General features: G+C 27.9%; 3 protein-coding genes across 5 annotated transcripts; all 3 read left to right on the top strand.

Moving 5' to 3' along the window:
- Positions 1-1,224: 1,224 nt before the first annotated feature.
- On the top strand, positions 1,225-2,808 carry LOC149058444 (uncharacterized). The gene is made up of 3 exons (XM_089220368.1): positions 1,225-1,375; positions 1,446-1,624; positions 2,372-2,808. The coding sequence occupies exons 1-3, from the start codon at positions 1,366-1,368 to the stop codon at positions 2,378-2,380; spliced, it is 198 nt and encodes a 65-aa protein (XP_089076494.1). The 5' UTR covers positions 1,225-1,365; the 3' UTR covers positions 2,381-2,808.
- Positions 2,809-6,747: 3,939 nt separating this feature from the next.
- On the top strand, positions 6,748-11,321 carry LOC107170593 (tubulin alpha chain, testis-specific-like). Of its 2 annotated transcripts, XM_089220320.1 has the most exons (5): positions 6,748-7,072; positions 8,457-8,576; positions 9,533-9,749; positions 9,824-10,125; positions 10,190-11,321. In XM_089220320.1, the coding sequence occupies exons 3-5, from the start codon at positions 9,635-9,637 to the stop codon at positions 11,015-11,017; spliced, it is 1,245 nt and encodes a 414-aa protein (XP_089076446.1). In that variant the 5' UTR covers positions 6,748-7,072; positions 8,457-8,576; positions 9,533-9,634; the 3' UTR covers positions 11,018-11,321. The 2 variants fall into 2 exon arrangements, with proteins under 2 accessions (XP_089076446.1, XP_089076445.1); XM_089220319.1 differs by lacking the exon at positions 8,457-8,576 and having other exon boundaries at positions 6,750-7,072.
- A 5,156-nt stretch (positions 11,322-16,477) lies between these two features.
- Positions 16,478-19,855, top strand: l(2)10685 (5-methylcytosine rRNA methyltransferase l(2)10685). Of its 2 annotated transcripts, none has more exons than XM_089221133.1 (9): positions 16,478-16,690; positions 16,814-16,993; positions 17,275-17,426; positions 17,490-17,812; positions 18,108-18,239; positions 18,363-18,517; positions 19,064-19,188; positions 19,262-19,399; positions 19,457-19,855. In XM_089221133.1, the coding sequence occupies exons 1-9, from the start codon at positions 16,598-16,600 to the stop codon at positions 19,593-19,595; spliced, it is 1,437 nt and encodes a 478-aa protein (XP_089077259.1). In that variant the 5' UTR covers positions 16,478-16,597; the 3' UTR covers positions 19,596-19,855. The 2 variants fall into 2 exon arrangements, with proteins under 2 accessions (XP_089077259.1, XP_089077260.1); XM_089221134.1 differs by having other exon boundaries at positions 16,524-16,697.
- The last annotated feature ends 453 nt before the right edge of the window (positions 19,856-20,308 follow it).

Genomic DNA, 20,308 nt, shown 5'->3' with positions numbered 1-20,308 from the left:
AGTTAATACAGTTTACGAATGTATTTATTTTTGATAGACGTATTATTTCGTAATCGTAATAAGATGACTATCTTCATTGTTCACTCTACTTTATCGATAAAAGTGGCACGATTCAAAATGTTAGGTTACTATTAGGTATGTAATAAATTTATGTTATATTTAAAAATGCACTTATACAGTATTACTGTGTTCACTGATACATAAATCATTACTTAACATTTTTTTTATTGTTATTGAAATAAATAAAATTGTTGAATATGCATTATGCCCCTTCAAAAAATTAACTTGCCCTTTACCGCCCCCCTAGAAAAAAAATTCTGGCGCCGTGCCTGACATTCTTTATTTATATTTTACTTTTTAATTTATTTTCAATAATTTTAAATAATGCATAAAATGTAAATGTATAGGTACTATTGTTTATTAATATTATAATTCATATTTTAAAATACTATTATACCCATATCTCTAATAAAAATTATTATTTATAAATACATTTTTTTCACTTATTATGTTTTTTTAGGCATTTTTAAGTTTTTTTTTAGGTCATCTACATCCTAACTATATTGATAATGTATTTCTTTTAATTTTTGTGGTCCAATATTTTATCATAGTGAATAATGCCACGTTCGTGCTGCGTTGTTGGATGCCAAACTGGATATAAGTCCAACTCTAATAAAATTGTATCTACTTTCTCTTTTCCAAAAAATGAAAGTTTGAGGCAAAAATGGATAAATGTGATACCCCGAAAGGATCTTATTGTTACCAAAAATTCAGCAGTATGTGCTAACCACTTTACTGAAGATCAAATTATTACAAAATGGACTTCAGGGGTTGGCGACAATAAAGTGTGTTTTAATATATATAATAATTGTTTTAATCATTATTTATGAATTTGTGATCGTTATTCGGTACATAAAAAATTACAATATCTTAATGTAGGTAGGTAATTGGCTGGGCTGAAGGTTATTTAAAAAGTTTTGAAGATGATTGGATATGTTTTTAAACCATCTTTTAATAATATATAATATTATATCGACATAATAGATATCTGAATAAATATATTTAAATTTATATTATATTTATTTAGATATTAAATGTATGATCATTAATTCATTAAATTCTATCATGTAGGATACACTAGTACACTACCTATTATAAGTAAAATATAGCCCTACTTACTACTAGCGCTTTACGCGTGTGGTGAAAATATGAACAACTGAACCGTTACACAATCAGACCGTATAGCGGGCCGGCGATAGCTAACCTGTATATCTTAAACCGTGGATAATTCTTTATTATCTATGCTCTTGGCACGGGATATTATTTTCTACGAGAACGAGACGAGTGCCCGAGTATTACCTGATTATGGTAATTGGTAAGTGAGCATAGAAAAAAAATTATCTTAGTATAAGTACGATTCGACATCAACGTTCTACCTACTGCAGCTGTTCCGTGGTTCTTCAGAATATGGCTTGCTAATACGATGCGTAAATACATAACCAGACAACGGAGCCTGTCCTGGACAAAAATTATTATAGCTTCTGCAATTGGAGTGTTAGGCGGAGTGTACGTTTGGAAGCCATTTTTCGAATCGTTGGATACTGAACGTCCCAAGAAAATTAAGGTTTGTCGTTTTCGAAACGTTGTTCATTAGCCGCCACTGTATTCGCATGCGGTCTGTTACATAAAAACAGAAATTTATTTTGTATGAAATTTTAAATATACCAATTAATCACTCTCTCACGTTTAATAATATGATAGTTTTTTTCCGTCTAGTTATCAAATTGGTGGTCATGATGTCTGTTGGTTTTCTCTTTTTTGCTTTCCACTTATTTGGATTGAAGTGTTTATTTTGGGTACTTGTTTGTTAACGCCACGCTATAAATTAAATATATTTTACAAAATCTTACTGAAAACATTTCTTGAACCCAGTAGTATATGAAAGAGATAATTGTATGTGTTTGTAGTCTAGAACCAGTTAGCCAATTATTAACTCTTAAGCTCTTTCTTCCGGAAACTTATTTTCTGACACAGTCATCACAATCTCTTAACACATGATATGGGCGATTTTAGCACATTTAAATAAATTTAATTACATTATTATTTTGTAAAAATGTAATTCCAGTATCATTGTTGAAAACAACTGTAAGTAATCCATTAATGTTCGATAGGTTAGGTTAAAAAACTGTATGAACAATAATGAAACACTAATACAACTATACGCTGAGACCATAATAAACAAGAGTGGCGAGAAGATACATTTTATATGATGTACTAGGGGGGTGATAACAAACAAGTACCTTATTTTGTATTTTTGTGTATGTTCAACTGTCCATTATTTAATTGTTTGTTTTTATACATTTTTTTCCAGGAAGAATGAATAAGAACGCAAAAACTGTGCAACCTGGTGGTTTACTCACTGGTAACTTCAACAAAATTTTAGCATTTGTTGGTTTGGGTTGGTTTGCATCCATGGTGATTGTTAGATACATAATAAAACCATATAAAGTAGAATCGAAGATGAAAGAAAATGAAATGCTTATGAATTTTCTTTATGATGAACAAAAAAAACAAGCAAATAAAGAAAGCGAATTTGATGAATGAAAACTATTAATATTATCATTGGTTCATCCTTTTTGATATTTTGTTGAATAGTGAATACATTTAGTTGAATAATTTTGTTTATTAATATACATTAAATATTACAATTTAGAATTAAATGGTATATTATGAACTATGTAATTGCTTGAAATAAAAATAAATATAATTATTTTTTTTTAATAAATAAATGATTTCATATTGATAAAACTTAAGTTTGTATTATTCATGATACAACTAATGTACATAAAAAATGTTATGTTATAAATTTTATATCAAACATTATTTAATAATATTTCTCTATAGATAAATTGATGTTATTCGTTAAATCGATAAACTTTACTGAAATGTCTAAATGGTATTTATTTACTGGTATTACTATTACAAGATGAATTTCATATTTGTTGATTAATAAATGTGCTCTTATACTATGTATTCTTTTAAACAATAAGTCTAAAACTTAACTTATTAATGCTTTAACATTTAAATTGTAAGCTTAATTATGTTTACATTGAAAAATCCTAGAATTTACCTGTATAATTTTTAAACAAAATTAAATGTTCAATTTGGAGCAGTGCCAAAAGGTTTTTTTTTTTTGGTAGGGGTTATCTTTTATGGCCTAACATTTTGAATGATAGGTACTAAAAATGTTGTCGTTGGTATATCAATAAATACCAAATAAATATATTATCATAGAATAGATTAAATATTAACAATTTATTATATTCATGTTTTTTAATTAATGTTCAAATAACACCATACAGGACTATCAGAAATCAGCCTTGTCTAGCTTGGTCACTTTAGTTACTCAGTTTGATGGTTAATAATAATTACTAATTCCTTGCTAATGAATTACTTTTTATGTTAATAATATTGTGTTTATACATTATTATTTGTCAAGTGTTAAATGTTTAATGTTAAATCATTGTGATAACAATAATTTAATAGGTATTTAATTAATTTAAAAGCAATGGTAAATCTATTGGCCATTGTATTTGATAAAACAATAACAAAAGGGCTCTGATACAATAATTTGAAACCATTTAATACTTTTGGTAAGACATTTGTTAGTACCTACTTTGGAAAGTAGGAATCTTAAAAATACATGTTCCTAGTATTGCATTGAATTTAGAACTGCTCACCTATACAATAAAACATTTTTTGTACAATACTCAATTATTTATACAAAACCTTCAAAATTTTAATAGAAATATGCTAAGTGTAGGACAAGCAGGTTTTTTATTGCAAAATAATTGTATAAAAAGCAATAACGTATTTTCAATAAATATGGAGTATGGGCTGTTGATTAAAAAATTACCCCGAAACATATTTTTCTATGTATAAATTTATTTAGTAGGTACATTTTTTTCTTTCTTTATTTTATTAGCTTCTAGTATAAATTATTATACATATATCTTATAAGTACATTATATTATTAAAGTAATAAAATACAATATTTAAGTACCATGGTACTTTAAATTTATAACTAGAAAAATTCGTTAGTTAGTTATAATGTTAAGTAATATGCTCAATAAAGAATTTAAAAATAAAAATGATGTTTATAAAAACAAGGCAAATTAATAAATATTGTATTTAGCATTAAAAGAACGTGATACTCGCATGTATTGTCTCCGTCTTACAAGTAAATAATATAGAAAATTTTACGCTCAACAGATCACACTTTGCTCCGTTAGTTTAAAAATTAGAGTAAATTGACCCCTCATAAAATTTAAAGGTAAGAATATTATTTAGACGATATCGTGGGCTTTTACTTTATTTTAATTTTTAAGCGAGTTATAGGTGTTTTACTGTTTTAAGATGTACAAAAAATGTACTAACTTTTTAACTAACGGAGCAAAGCGTGATCTGCTGAGCGTAAAAATTTGCTATATTATGCACTTGGAAGACGGAGACAACACATGCAGGTACCACGTGCTCTTTATATAGGGGTGATCATAGATAATATTACATAATAATGTAATATTTAATTAAAATTATTATTGAATTTTTAATTTATATAATTAGTAGCGCCATCTATACAATTATATCTGCTACGTTCGGCTTGTTTGTCAGCCTCTGACCAGAAAGTGTTATTTCTTTAAATTACTGCTAGACGCTAGCTAATACTTCAGGACTGTCTCTACTTTACACTCAATTAAAAATTTTTATTAAAATTATTTTCATTCAGTTGAGTACTTATAACTCTGGCCGATTTTAACTGGAAGTAGAATAGCTCAAAACTGGAAAATTTTGATCAATAATCTCTTGTTAATTATTTTTTTTGTTAGATCGAAAATAATAAAATACCGATCTACTACAACCACGTTCGTAAATACATAAATCCATTAAAGGTGGGGCTTATCCGCTTATGAGGGCTTAGCCCACTCTGTGTCTTCTTATGCTTTCCTTAAAATATGTTATATCATTTTAATAATCAACCATTTAAGTAATCAATATATGTGTATATAATGTGTAATTATGTGTATATAAAAATGCATTGTTAAACATACTCCTAGACTCAAAGAATACTCCATTTTTATAACTTTTACTCAATCAATCAAGTTATTTACGATTAATAATAGAATTTATTAAACTTTATATTGGGAAAAATATACATAATAGATATTATTTATTTGTATTAACCTTTATTAAATTTTTACAAACTAATTCTGATGAATCAATACAGATTAATTTGCATTTAATCTGTGATTGTTTTTAATTGTATATTTGTATCATGGATAAAATTGTGTGTATGAAGTGTGTTGAAGACGAATTTCCCGCTCTTTTTGTTTTTGAAACCTTTTATGCTCAAGCCCTAAGCATTTGATATATTATATATATATTTACGAATACGACTATAGGTCTTATCAATTATACTTCAACCCTTAGTGATTAAAGTTGAAAGTTTTAAAAAATTTTAACAACTAAATAATTTGTAAATTTTCAATTTAATAAATTTTATCAACATTTGAACACCAAAAAAAAAAACATGTATTTTTAATATTTTCTAACTGCTATTATATAAACGAATGGGGAATCTTGAATTCAATTTTCAAGCTTCTTCTAGTTCTTCACTCAACGAATAAATTTGTATTAAAATTAATAGAAAAAAAAACTAAAAAAATTTTTAATTTCAATAAATGCTATATATAACTTAAAAAGATTTGTAATATCTTGAAAATGTTATACTAGTATAGAAAATGCCAATATAAACATTCAGACAAAATTCAGTGAAAATTTTATGAACCTATTTACGGTAATTTATTTTAATATTACACCAATAACAAACATCAGTTTTGTCAAAAACCGATTTTGCGTAATAATTCCTGTTTTTCCTTAGTTTTTTTCATTTTTCTAGGGCTCCCGAGGCTTTTGAAAACTATTGGGAATTTTAAATTTTGACCTCCCCAATGCAGTTATGCACCAACTAGATTCACTTTCTCACCGAAAAAGCTACTAAAATTGAAGATCGGAGCATTATTTCGACAATTTATTGAGTAGTGTGTATGTAAATAAATAAATAAATAAACTCACGTCATTGTAAAATCAATGCAATGCATTCATCGCTCCGCTTAAAATCTAAAATTTAAACTTGTTTAATATTCATAATCATAATCATAAAAATGTAAGTGTCAATCGTGCATATATAGGAGGAAATCAAGTACGATTATCCTAGAATATGCTTTTAGCCCCCCCCCCCAAAAAAAAAAAAAAAAACAAAAAAGAAAAACAAAGAATACAACTATTCAATTGCCTGGAATCGAAGCCCCCTGATCACATTGATGGATTAATGTTAACAATGCTAACTCCCCTCGAAGTTTTAATGGATTTCTGCTTATTATCTCATAACAATGCAACCATGAGTGATATTATTGTCATTAGGAATTTTGAATGATTTAATGATTGTATATGGAGTATGGACTATGGGCCATTTTTACGTTGGTCTAACATATTATATTGTCGTTTGTGGTCCGCTTATCGTATATGTAGTATGTATATGGGTATCTGAAAGTCCGAAACTCCGAACTTTAAATTCGCTATATTTATTTTGGTTCCGACATTACCTATACAGGTTATTTTCGGGTTCAGTTGGACAGCCCCAAACGAAAACTCTGGTTTGCCGGTCTCGACGATCATTAAATCGTTATTTATTATATTCCTATGACATTTCGTGTTTCGTGCCTCGTGCCATACTGATTACTGACATTCGTGCTTTCGTATGTATACTAATTTCCGGTATTCACTATTCAGTGATTTCACTGTTCATTCACCGTCTCGCACTCTCGCCAGTCCGCAGTCGTCACACAACATACTTTGTAGTCACTAGTTGGTACCTTCTGGCTTCTCCACTCTGCAGACAGTTCTCGCATTCTCGTCTCGAACGCCCAACGAACATAATATTGGCATATCATAACATAAAGACGAATTTTGTATTTTTTGACATCATCCCCGTTCGTCGTTGATAGTAAACATGGTAAGATTTATTTTTAAACTTAAACAGTTATTATAGTACTTATTATTCAGTGGCCATATAATTATATTATGAAATAACTGTAAGTGATCAATGAATATAACATGTTAGTTCCGTGCAATTAATCGTTGATTAATAAATTTATTTACCTCGTAATATCCGATAGTTAGATTAACATTCTTAATATTATTATTACTTGAACATTTGAAACTCGAATGCATTGGATATTTAGGATTTTAATTTTCAAATTTGAAAGTATTTCATGAATACTCTAGTTGTACCGATTTGTAGTGGAAATATACGGCATGCATATTTTGGCTATTTTAAATCACATTAATAGTCGCATAAATTATATTATACTATATTTATTTTTATTTTGTAAACTTACAATACAGTTTATTGATAAAAATTGATCTCTTCGAATTTCAATTGTCATCTTTACTAGGAATAATTTTTAAAATTATTGGAAAAACAAAAATTTGATTAAGCAATTAATTTAATTAAGAAATACAGTTATCTAATGAATATTATTATACTTAAATGCTTGATAATATTAAATTCAAAATAAAATGTTAAAAACACCCAATATCACAAACTAATATTTTTTTTTAATTATGTGATGAGATCCCATAATTTCTGACTTTCTGAGTATCTCCTATAGTTAATTAATGTTTACACATCTCTAATACTAATGTTAATTTTAATTAATATAATACCTATGAATTATGTTACAATCCAATAAATATAACGGAAATTGAGTGCGTCCCGTTTTGGAGTAAATAAATAAATAATTACGTTTATTTGAAAAAATCTTTATTTTCGTCTATAATGCCTCGTTTATGGTATTTCCGATTTACATCATCGTGATCATGTGCATTTTATCAGTTTCCCGGTTTTGATAAATAGCAATCAATAAAACTACAGATTATGACGTATAATAATATAATCTTTTATAGTTATTCAGGTAGTAAAACTTGTATAGGTTTCCAATTATTATGCTGTTATTAGATTTTGAATTTTGATTGATTTTTTTAATTGGAATTTGGAAAAGCTATTGCAGGTATTTATTGAGGGTGACCTGCATGTGTTTAGGCAGTCTGAATAGGACTCGCTCAATTTTGGTTATAGTCTTATAGAGTAAAAATACTTATTACCAAATTGAATTGTAGTCATATTTTCGAAGGCAACTGGCAAGTCGGTACGTTTTTTCCATAATTTCCAATATAATATTGTTCATTACATCGTTTAGAAATGGCGAAAATTTTAACATTTTTAAACGACCTTTAACTTTTCAAAATTAAAATATATTTTTTTTTAAAATGCAGTCTTACCCGCAGGTATATTATCACAATTTAATTTTGTAATTAAATATGTATTTTCACTCCAGAATCAAAATTGAGCGAAATCTACTCGGACTGCGTAAACACGTTTAGTCGTACGTGTGTAAGACGGAGAAAACACATGCGAGTATGGCGTCTTCTTAATTATTCTAATAATAGACTATCAGGTATGCCGTACATATATAGCTTATTGGTATTGGGTAGGTACTAGGTTTTCAATATTTAACATAACGATCACGAGGTTGTATGAGCGTCGATGCGTTAAGACAATAATAGTCATCTAAACTTATCGTTAATGAAATAACACAATTGTATATTTGGTTAATATAGATAACAATAACAAAAATAGTATTAATCAGTAATTTTAAAGACATATCCTCTTAATCACAAAATTTCCAGTTAGGTACCAATATTATATTATTAGGTATACATAAATCAATTATGTAACCAGTAACCACCATCATCGCTCAATATACATAAATCATTTACCTATCATACTATATAAATGTGTAGTAATCTATTCTGATACAAATTAATAACATAATGGCTTTTAAAATAGAAGAATAAAAATATATTAAATATGCTTACATACACTAACACTATACACAACTCATATTTAAATAATATAAATTATTTTATAATATTCAGTATAAAATATAGATTTACCCATATTTTATTAAGGGATTTAAATGTACATAAGACAATAGGCCACTATGATCTCAAAGGTGATGAAAGTGTTTATATTTTACAATTCTGAAATCTCAAGTTTTAATTTTATTTAAATAACTGGTGAATTTCAAACTGCATTACACCTAAAAAAAATATAGTACTGAGTTCTAACTATAGAAGAAAACGGTGGTTCTAGAAACCTAGAGCCATAATCTTCAGTCACTGTATAAAGTTTTTCTGTACAAAAATATTTCAAATCTGTTGAAGTGAAACACTAAAATCAACAACTCAATACTCTTGCTTAAAATTAAAAAAATAAAATAAATAAACAGGTAATAATCTTCACTCTTCAACAAGTAAATTTTGTTTGTTTTTAGATTTCTTAAGTAATAATCAATGAAAATAGTTAAATAGTCAATTAATCAAATGATTCTAACAAGTCTTTTAATTTTAGCGTGAATGTATCTCTGTGCACGTTGGTCAAGCAGGAGTTCAAATTGGTAATGCTTGCTGGGAACTGTATTGCTTAGAACATGGAATTCAACCTGATGGTCAAATGCCATCTGATAAAGCAAATGGTGATGACAGTTTCAATACTTTTTTTAGTGAAACTGGTTATGGTAAACATGTTCCAAGAGCTGTGTTTGTTGACTTGGAACCCACTGTTGTTGGTAATATATATTTTGTGACATAATAGTTTAATATAAACATGATTTGAATCTAAATAACTATCAATATTTTATAGATGAAGTACGCACAGGCACGTACAAACAACTTTTTCATCCTGAACAATTGATAACAGGCAAGGAAGATGCAGCCAACAATTATGCTCGTGGTCATTATACCATTGGCAAGGAAATTGTTGATGTTGTGTTGGATCGTATTCGAAAACTTGCCGATCAATGTACTGGTCTCCAAGGGTTCTTGATATTTCATTCATTTGGTGGAGGAACTGGTTCTGGTTTCGCATCATTACTGATGGAACGTTTAAGTGTTGATTACGGTAAAAAAAGTAAACTTGAATTTGCCATTTATCCTGCACCACAAGTGAGCATTTTAGAAATAATCATGCACATTGATTATTATTTATTACCTTAACCCTGTATTATAGGTGTCAACAGCAGTGGTTGAACCATACAATTCTATTTTAACTACTCATACAACTCTCGAACATTCCGATTGTGCTTTTATGGTGGATAATGAAGCAATATATGATATTTGTCGTCGGAATTTGGATATTGAACGTCCTTCTTACACCAATTTGAACCGTCTCATTGGACAGATAGTGTCATCTATCACGGCTTCATTACGATTTGATGGAGCGTTGAATGTTGATTTAACTGAATTCCAAACAAACTTGGTACCATATCCAAGAATTCATTTTCCTTTAGTTACCTATGCACCAGTTATATCAGCTGAAAAAGCTTACCATGAACAATTGTCTGTTGGTGAAATCACTAATGCTTGTTTTGAACCTGCTAATCAGATGGTCAAATGTGATCCTCGACATGGTAAATACATGGCGTGTTGTATGCTCTACAGAGGTGATGTTGTGCCCAAAGACGTAAATGCTGCAATTGCTGCAATAAAAACTAAACGTTCAATACAGTTTGTTGATTGGTGTCCAACTGGGTTTAAAGTAGGTATCAACTATCAACCGCCAACAGTAGTACCAGGAGGTGATTTAGCTAAAGTACAGCGGGCTGTTTGTATGTTGTCAAATACTACAGCTATTGCTGAAGCGTGGGCTCGTTTGGATCACAAGTTTGACTTGATGTATGCTAAAAGAGCTTTTGTTCACTGGTATGTCGGTGAAGGGATGGAAGAAGGAGAATTTTCTGAAGCCAGAGAAGATTTAGCAGCTTTGGAAAAAGATTATGAAGAAGTGGGCTTAGATTCTGTTGAAGGACAATTTGATGAAGGTGGTGAAGATTTTTAATTTAAAAAAAGAAATACTATTTAACTGTACTACTTGTGAATAATTACTGTATTAATAATTATTACTTAACATATAATTTATACAATTTTATTCCATTAAGCAATAATTATCAATACAAATAAATGTAATAAAATTATTTGGAAAAAACTGGCATTATATAAATATTTAAATAATGAGGTTATTTTATTTTTTTATTAATCATTAAATATATCTAAAAAGCATTATTTTAATTTTAAATGATAGCTACAATTTTTATTTAGATTGTTTTTAACCTTGTATCAAAAATAAATACCTATATAACTTATTTTACATGCATTATATATTTACATCTCATTGAGTATTGTTTATCTTTTTGCTATAGGTTAATTACTTAAATCTAAGTTAGGTAAACTGGCTGGAAATATCTGTAGGCCACTGACGTAAAACAAATAATAAGTATTATCAATTTTTGGTGTTTGGTATTTTCATGGTAGTAAATGCCTAAACAGTAGCTGCTATTAATCTAAACTAAATTTACTACTCACAGAGTCAATAGTCATTTTTAAGTATTAATATATACAGTATACATGGTTATTTTACATATTTAAATCACCTACAAAATATTGTTCACATTAAATACAATAAGTACTCAAAAATAGAAGTCATAAATAAATTTATTTCATGTAATAATTTTATATTCACAAAATAAAAGTCCTTTTTGATTTTTTTCTTGCTTTAATCACCACAATTATTTATTATGAAATAATGTAAAACATAAATATATTATGTTTTTGTTGTAATATAATATAAGCTAGGGGGGGGGCATTGCGATGACATCTGGTATGCCATGTGTACACTGTACAGTGTTACAAGCATAATATGCATAAATAGTGTTTGGATTTTGGGGGGGGGGCTGAAACTGTAGCTCAGATCAGGATACTGAATACTCTTATGATGCTTTTAAATTAAATGATGTGTATCGTGTAGTAAAATCATTTTTTTTTTTTTGGGAGGGGGAGGGGGCCATAAAAATTCTTAGGGGGCTAAGCCCGCTAGTCCCCCCTATGGTTACAAGTCATTAAATTATATAATAGTAATATATATAACATATTAATATACAGTATGTTAAGTTGACTTTTGCTAAGAACATGTAAAGTACATACTATAAATTATAATATAATATACCTGCAATTATACTACCATACTAATATTTTATCATAATGTTATTCACTTATAATTATAATTCAGTATTGACGACTGTCGTATCATATAGTTATCTCCTGTCAGTAAAATAATGGAGATAGCTATATTTCTGTGCCATTTATTGACAAAATTATTTAAAAATTTTCATTAGATCATCATTGTTCACACATACTCTAATTTAATTTTAAATTATCCATTTTACAATATAAGTCTTTTAAAAAGATATCCATGATAAATCGTTAGGTGCTCCGAAAGCACTATTCAATACAAGTTGTAATAAACTAGTACCTAGTAAACAAATTTATTATGAGGAAGCTTATATTACATTTACAAGATTTTTTACAGAAAATATTTTAAATTATAGCTATTTGAAATTAACTTAGAAAATTTAAAATTTAAAATACAATGTATATCCACATTATATAAATAAAATTATTATATTTGAAATTGATTATTAATTTCACGCTCAGTAGTATTCGGAAAAATGTTTTAGTTAAAATTTTAGAAACTAGTTGGTAAAACCGCTACGGTAAATTTGATGTATTCACTGTATATTTTTATGTTAAGTAGAAGTCACATTTATTTACTTTAAATGTTTTATTTAATGACTCATATAAATATTTAAACGCCATCTTAATCAATAATCAAATAATTAAAATAATACTGTAGGTAATTATTATTTTGTTTATTGTTATATCACATTTAATTATTTAAATGATCAAAAAACCTCTGGTATGAAAAGTTTTATTATAATATAATATATCTTTCGGGTGGTGCTGCTTAAGTGCTGAGTGCCTGCCCACAAATGTTAAATTCTGTTACTTTATATTATATTAATATTAACTATCAAATTTGCTCATTGTACATAAGTTGTATAGATAGTAAATTACTTAAATAAATATAAAATATACATATATATATATATATCTTTGGATTTATCTTATTGACGTATAAAATATACCTAATATAATCTATAATGATTGTCAAAGTCATTTCAGAAGACGCAGTCGATTAAAGATTCTAAAATTAACATTTCAATTAGCAAAGCAGATAATATGAACTATTTTTCATATATCCTAATTCATAATATTTTCAGACTTCGATTCAAATCTGATGGGTTCTCACGTCACGTCGGAGGGTATACACGTCGCGGATTACACCTAAGTCTGAAAGAGTCGATGTTTTGAGGTAAGTTTGTTTTGATATTCTTTTGGGTCTTAAATTTATATTTTAGACTTTAAATAAATATTTAATGTCATGAAAAATATGTTACCCAAGTATCGTTGAAGTATATTTTATTTCTGAGCGCGAAATGACTAAAAACGCGAGGTTGAATAACATAACCTAACCTAACGACAAGTCATTTTTCAAATTGCCGGGCGTAGAACAATAAATAATAATATATAGCCTATAGGCTATATAGCCTATATTATAGCCTATAGGTATTTGTTTGAACTTTGAAATAGATATTTTAGTTTAATTAATAGGAATAGGTACTCGTTATAACTGATAATTCCATAACTCATAAGTCACAATTTTAATTTGTAACTGGTAATTTGTTCCAAATCCAATGTTAGAAGTCATAGGAAACTATTAATTTATTATAAAATATATTTTATTATAATATTAAGTATATTATAGCTATTTATAAAATTATAACCTTTATTGTTCACCTGATATCTATATCGTTGTAACTTATAAAGTATCTTTTTATTCAAAGTGTCCTTGTCTCTGACTCTCTGTTAGTCATCATGCGACACCTATACCCAAATACTATTTATTATTCTACCATTATTTAGTTTGATACTTATTAAACCGAGTTGCGTAGCCAGCCATCCCTAAGGGATATAGGAATATAGGATATTAGGATGTATAAACCCCACCCCTCCATATATCATAACCCAGGTTACGGCACTATTACCTTCCCTGCTTAACTATAAAAAAAAAGAGTATCTATCTAAAACTGTTGGTCTGTTTATTTTTTTTATAAAAATGGTTACCCTAAGCTAAGGATGACTATCATCACTGGTTGTGAACTTTGAAATGATCAAGGTATTCGACATTGTAAACATAATAATGAAAAAATATGTTTAAATATTATCGCGAGGAAATGTAGAACCTGAATATATCGTCGTAATTTTTAACACAGTTTTAAAGCTGATGTGTAATTAATTGTTTTTCAAACAAACTTAATAATGTCAATCATAATTAAAAATGGGTCCTTTGATCATATTTGATTCATTAACTCTGATGTATACAGTAGTATTTAGTATATAATGCGAAAAAAAAAATCAAGAACTATATCACAAGCCAAATATTATATCATATTATTATCATACGTGATACGTATATAAAATGCAAACGTCCAGAATGGTTTGTTCATGTCTGGAGAGCAGACGGACCATAGGCGTAGTCAGAGGGTGTGCAGGGTACGCGGTGACACCCCCTAAATGCACAGACAATTTAGTGTGGAGACTGGAGTTCAAACGTCGTATGACATTGTATATAATTATATTATTGTGATAATGTGATGTAATATTATGAATATAATAAAATATAGTACCTATTAATTTTTTTTTTTTTATTTTTTTTTTTTGGAGGGAGAGGACAAAAATATTTGCACCCCCTAAACGTGAAGGTTGGTTTCGCCTATGAGACGGACAAGTAATGAAATAAGTGCTAGTTTATAAAATAAACCAAAATCGTCCGATAGAAAGGCCAGAGCCGTGCAAAGAGGGGGGGGGGGCAATTAGGGCAAGTGCCCCAGGGCGGCAAAAGTAGCAATATTTTATAGGGCGGCAAAAAAGATGGTACTTTTCCATTAGTTTATACTCCGAATTCGCCACGGTCACAAAAATTGAAATATCTACTATCTATTTTAAGATAAAATATTTTATCTATGAAAAATGTGTTGTAAAGGTAGACCAATTATCCGTGGCAGTACGGTACATTTGCAAAGATGGTTTACCTGTAGAGAGATTTATAGGGTTTCTTCCTTCAGTTGGTCACAAAGCAAAAGAAATGGAATTGGAACTAATGAAAATGCTTAAAAAAACTTGGACATTGATATGATAAATTGCAGAGGTCAGTCGTTTGATAACGCTAATAATATGTCGGGAATCTATAATGGCTTACAAGCACGGATTAAGCAAAAATCAAGTACAGCAGAATTTGTACCATGCTCAGCCCATTCTTTAAATTTAGTTGGGACATTTGCTGCAGAACTAACCAGCATGGGAAATACATTTTTTTTGAGAGCTCAAAACCTATATACTTTTTTTTCTGCGTCTACCTCGAGGTGGACAACTTTATCGAGTTAGATCAAATTCCTAATGCTCAACTTCTAAAAAACTTATGCCCTACTCGTTGGTCATCACGGTACTCTGTAAATCAATTAAAAATGGATACCTATGTCGGAATTCTCGCTGCTTTAGAAATAATACATAATGATTCAAATTTCAAATCAACGAAATGCAGTTAAACATGAAGCCAAATCAATTTACAATAAAATAATATCATTAGATTTTGTCTTTCTTTTAGTTGTTTGGACGCCTCTTTTTGAAAGATTTAACAATACTTCTAAAAGTCTTCAGTTAATTAATATTGATTTGTCGTGTGTAGTTTCTCTATATCATTCATTAGTATGTTATATTCAAGAGCAAAGAAAAAATTTTGAAATATTTTTAAGTGAAGCGATAAAAATAAGTGGCATAAATAAATTTTCTTGGGAGGAAACTAGAACTAAACGCAGAAATATATTTTTTGATGAAGAGCCTATGAATTTGGCATATTCATGAATCACTTGATGATATTGTATGTAAACTCATATTTATTTTTTACTTTTCATTAATAATTATTATAATTTAGTTCACTTCTAGGTAAGATAATAATAATAAATTATAATATTATGACCCCATTTTACATCTATAGGTACCTAATTGGTTGCAAAAGGTAAAAGTGCCTACACGACCTTTTGTGACAATTGAGGATATTCTTTTGAACTGCACTAAAATTCTACTAATGGCCACGGGCGTCCCCGGCATTTTTCCTAATAATTTTGAAAAAAAATACTTAAGCTTCCAGAAACCCCGAACCTGAAGTTTTTTCCGCGAAACACAGTTTAAGAAACGCTGCTCTTGAGTCTACACGCTCGTACTCGTATAGTCGTATGTATAAGTGTGGTATGTGGTCTCTGCATTATCTATGGATTTTCAAACTTGATATCATTATTGTTTTTTGATAGCACTATCACTAAAAGATTAAAATTATTCATTAATTCATTATTATAGTTAAGTTTGTTATTTAATAACGTTTTATTAAATTTTAAATATTTTTTTAAATATATATATATATATATATCATAGTATATACACATACAGTTAAATATATATTTTGAAAATGTTCCGAACAAATACTGCTTCTCTTCTATCGCATTCGTTATGCCATAAACATGTACAAATAATTCATGTACGAACAAAAAAAACTCATTGGGTTAGTTGTTAGTATTAATTAATATTCAAACATTATTATTATTATTTATTACCAAATAGTTACTAAATGAATATGATTAATTTTTTGTTATAATTTCTCTGTATTACACTATCTATATTTCAGTCTTCAATCAAGAAGAGAATCCATCCAAAAGATAAGGCTTTAGAACACTTTGATGATTTTTACGGTTCAGTTTATGGAAAAAGATGGAGATCAATACGTTTAGCACTGTTGTCACCACACAAATATATAGCTGTTGTTAATAATTTTGGTGATCCCGAAACAGTTTCTCAACAGTTGGAGGTAATTATCTGTTATGGATAATTGTATTCAACCAAAAGTAATAGTGTTCTAATATATTGAATTTAACAATAAATATAAATATTTAGATAATACGTTGGGTGACAGTGTTTAGTACCTATAAAAAAAATTATAATCTCCTATCACTAATCATTATTAAGTACCAAATTTGCTTACAATACTAATTATATAGACTAGATAGTAAATTATTTTTAATAAAATACATACAAAGATATTTACTATTCTATTATTATAATTTTTATATATTTAAACCATATTTTCAGTGGTTTGGAGCGTTGAATGTAAGAAAAGTAGTTGAAGCACATTTGCTAAAAGCCAAAGAGTCTATCAATGAAAAAAATATTCAAGAATTAGATAAAAAATTAAAAAAACTTTTACTTACTGATGAAAATAAAAAGGATACAAAAAAAGAAAAGTAAATATAAAAGAATTGCAATCGATAGAAATTTTTTTTTTATATATACTTAACATTTTAAAGTGTAGAATATGTGGAAAAAGCATCACTTCATGAAAGCTTATTAGAAGCAGAACATGACGAAAGTAGAATAATTGACCCTGAAGCAAATTCTAATATTGGAGGATTATATCAATTTATACCAGCTACTGAGTTACATGGCAAAAGTGACTGGGTTCTAGAATCCCAACATTACCAATACTATGAAGAAAATTCAGATTTCCCTATTAATATATTAAAGGAAGAAACTCCTCTAAACATTCCACCTCACTTACAAGTATTTACATTTGATAGAGGTGATTTTACTCCATTTCCACATCCTAAAACTGGAGTTTCTAAAACCAGTGGTAAGATATGTATAAAGTGATCTATTCACCAGGCTTTATTCAATTTTTTAACAATTATTGTAATGAGTTTATTTATATATCTTTTTTAAATGTAATATTTTAAATAGGCACTTCAATTCAAAATCAAAGCATAATTATTCATATTACAAAAATTAACTTAGACAATTAGTATAGTCTACTAGCCTGGATCACATTGTATATTATTTAATAAACTGATATAAATTGTATGAAATAAATAAATAAACACAGTATATCGGTATATCAATTACATGAAATGTATTTGATTTAATTTTAGGTTATTACTTAATGGACGGAGGTTCAATTTTACCTGTATTTGCATTAGATTTAAAACTTGGTGACAGAGTATTAGATATGTGTTCAGCTCCAGGTGGTAAAGCATTAGCAACACTACAAACATTATTACCTGGTTAGTTATTATTTATTTTAACTTACATTTATCATTAAGTTATACAACATAATTATTGTTGTTCAATTTGTAATAAAAAAAATAATTTTAATGAGTTCTTATTGTACTTTGATTATATTTTAGAAACATTGGTATGTAATGATATTCAAGAATCCAGAATTAAAAAAATACATAATGTTATGTCTGAATATATTTCTGACTATCAAAGTTGGGGATCACGTTTAATGTTCACACAAATGAATGCACGAAGCATTAAAGAACCAGATGTATACAACAAAGTAATCATTTAAATAATACATTTTGTTATTTGTTATGAAAAAATATTGTTTTTAATCTTAGGTGAAGCACATATTGGTTTTACAATGCTATGTTTTAATGTTTTATCAAACTTTGTAGAAGAATTAAACAAGTTTAATATGTTTTTAGACAAATCATTTTTACTGTTGAGTAATCCAAAGTCTGCTAAGAATAATTTTTTTAATTCAAAGTAGGCCTGGTCTTTTATTCTAATTATTTGTTTATTTAATTCATTGATTATTTTTCAGATATTATAACTTGTAATAATTTATCACTAATAATTGAGTAAAATATGAAAAATGAACAAATATAAAATACATTAATCAAATAGCCCTAGGTTTCAAGTTTGTTTGACTTATAATTATTCTTAACTTAAACAATACACCCTTTAGACCTTAGTACACTCAACGTCTATACGTCTCATCAATACATTTTTATTTTGTAAATAATAGGATGTAAATTTGAATGTAGTAATTATTTTCATGAAGAAAATACACTAATATTCTTCTATTTATTTATTATAACAGATATTAGTAGATGTTCCATGTACAAACGATCGTCATAGTTTGGAAAATAATGAAAATAACATGTTCAAACCGACTCGTGCTAAAGAACGTTTAAAATTGCCTGAAATACAAGCTGATATCTTAAAGTAATAAATACCTATATTTATGTTAAAATGTATTGATACCTATTTATTTTGATTGTGTATTTTTTTTTTTTAGATCTGCTTTAATGAACATTGCTGTGGGTGGTACAGTAGTTTATTCGACCTGTTCTTTATCACCCATACAAAATGATGGTGTTGTTAAAATGGCTTTAAAGAAAATTTGGGAAGAAACCAACCATCAAATTATTATCAAGTATGTTTTTCATAAAAATAATAAAAGATTATCCGTAATATTTATTTTATTGTTTAGGGACTTAACGAAGCAATTTGAACCTCTAAAGTCTTTGTACTCATTTGGCAAAGGGTTGAAATTTGGTCAAATGGTTATGCCGTTTTTACCACTCAACTATGGGCCTTTATATTTATGTAAATTAGTTAGGGTAAAATAGTTGTTAACAAATGTATTAGGATTTAATTTAACGTTCATAAAAATGTTTGATTTGTTAAAAATTATTTTAGTTTTGTAAAAATATAGTACTCTTTTAATACTAAAATAATGCTCAATTATTGTAAAATATGAATATACTTCTGTCAATCCAAATTATGGTTGGATTGGTAAGTCTTGCCTATTAAACAATAATGTATTTAGAATTAGGTATTAAATTGTATTAATTGTATTAAATATATATTTGTATAGCATTGTGTTGAAGTTTAATCATTATTGAAAATTTGAATAACTTATAATTTAAAATTTTAGTATCTTTTTGGATCAATATCTGTATGGATATATTTATTTGACAATTCATTATTTGTATTTTATCGTATGTTTTGGATAAGCAGAAATATATATCTTTTGGGCTATCAGATTTTAGGGATTTTTAACATTATGGATCAGTAACACAATACACAATGTATAGTAAACATGGGAATGATAATTTATGGCCCAATGACAGGGGCGTATACAAGGGGGGGGCGATAGGGGCAATCGCCCCCCCTGGACATTGTTGAATGTGTTTCATGTATAGGTGCTTACATATTTTATTATAATATTATATTAAAAAATTCAAAATACAGTGCATATTTTTTCTTAATGGAAATGGAATAAATGGATAATGGTTATCAAAAACCTGTTATCAATTAAGAATGAAAATAAGACTGATTA

Source organism: Diuraphis noxia, unplaced genomic scaffold, assembly GCF_037042655.1.
Source record: "Diuraphis noxia isolate RWA-SAM2 unplaced genomic scaffold, SU_Dnox_SAM2 contig0002, whole genome shotgun sequence".
NCBI lineage: Eukaryota > Metazoa > Arthropoda > Insecta > Hemiptera > Aphididae > Diuraphis > Diuraphis noxia.
Note: the sequence above shows the minus strand (reverse complement) of the source record. Positions and strands in the feature narration are given on the sequence as shown.

Coding starts and splice junctions, on each gene's coding strand:
- LOC107170593 (XM_089220319.1), top strand. Junction 9,750..9,823: donor CTTGGAACCCACTGTTGTTG/GTAATATATATT, acceptor AATATTTTATAG/ATGAAGTACGCACAGGCACG. Junction 10,126..10,189: donor CCATTTATCCTGCACCACAA/GTGAGCATTTTA, acceptor CCTGTATTATAG/GTGTCAACAGCAGTGGTTGA.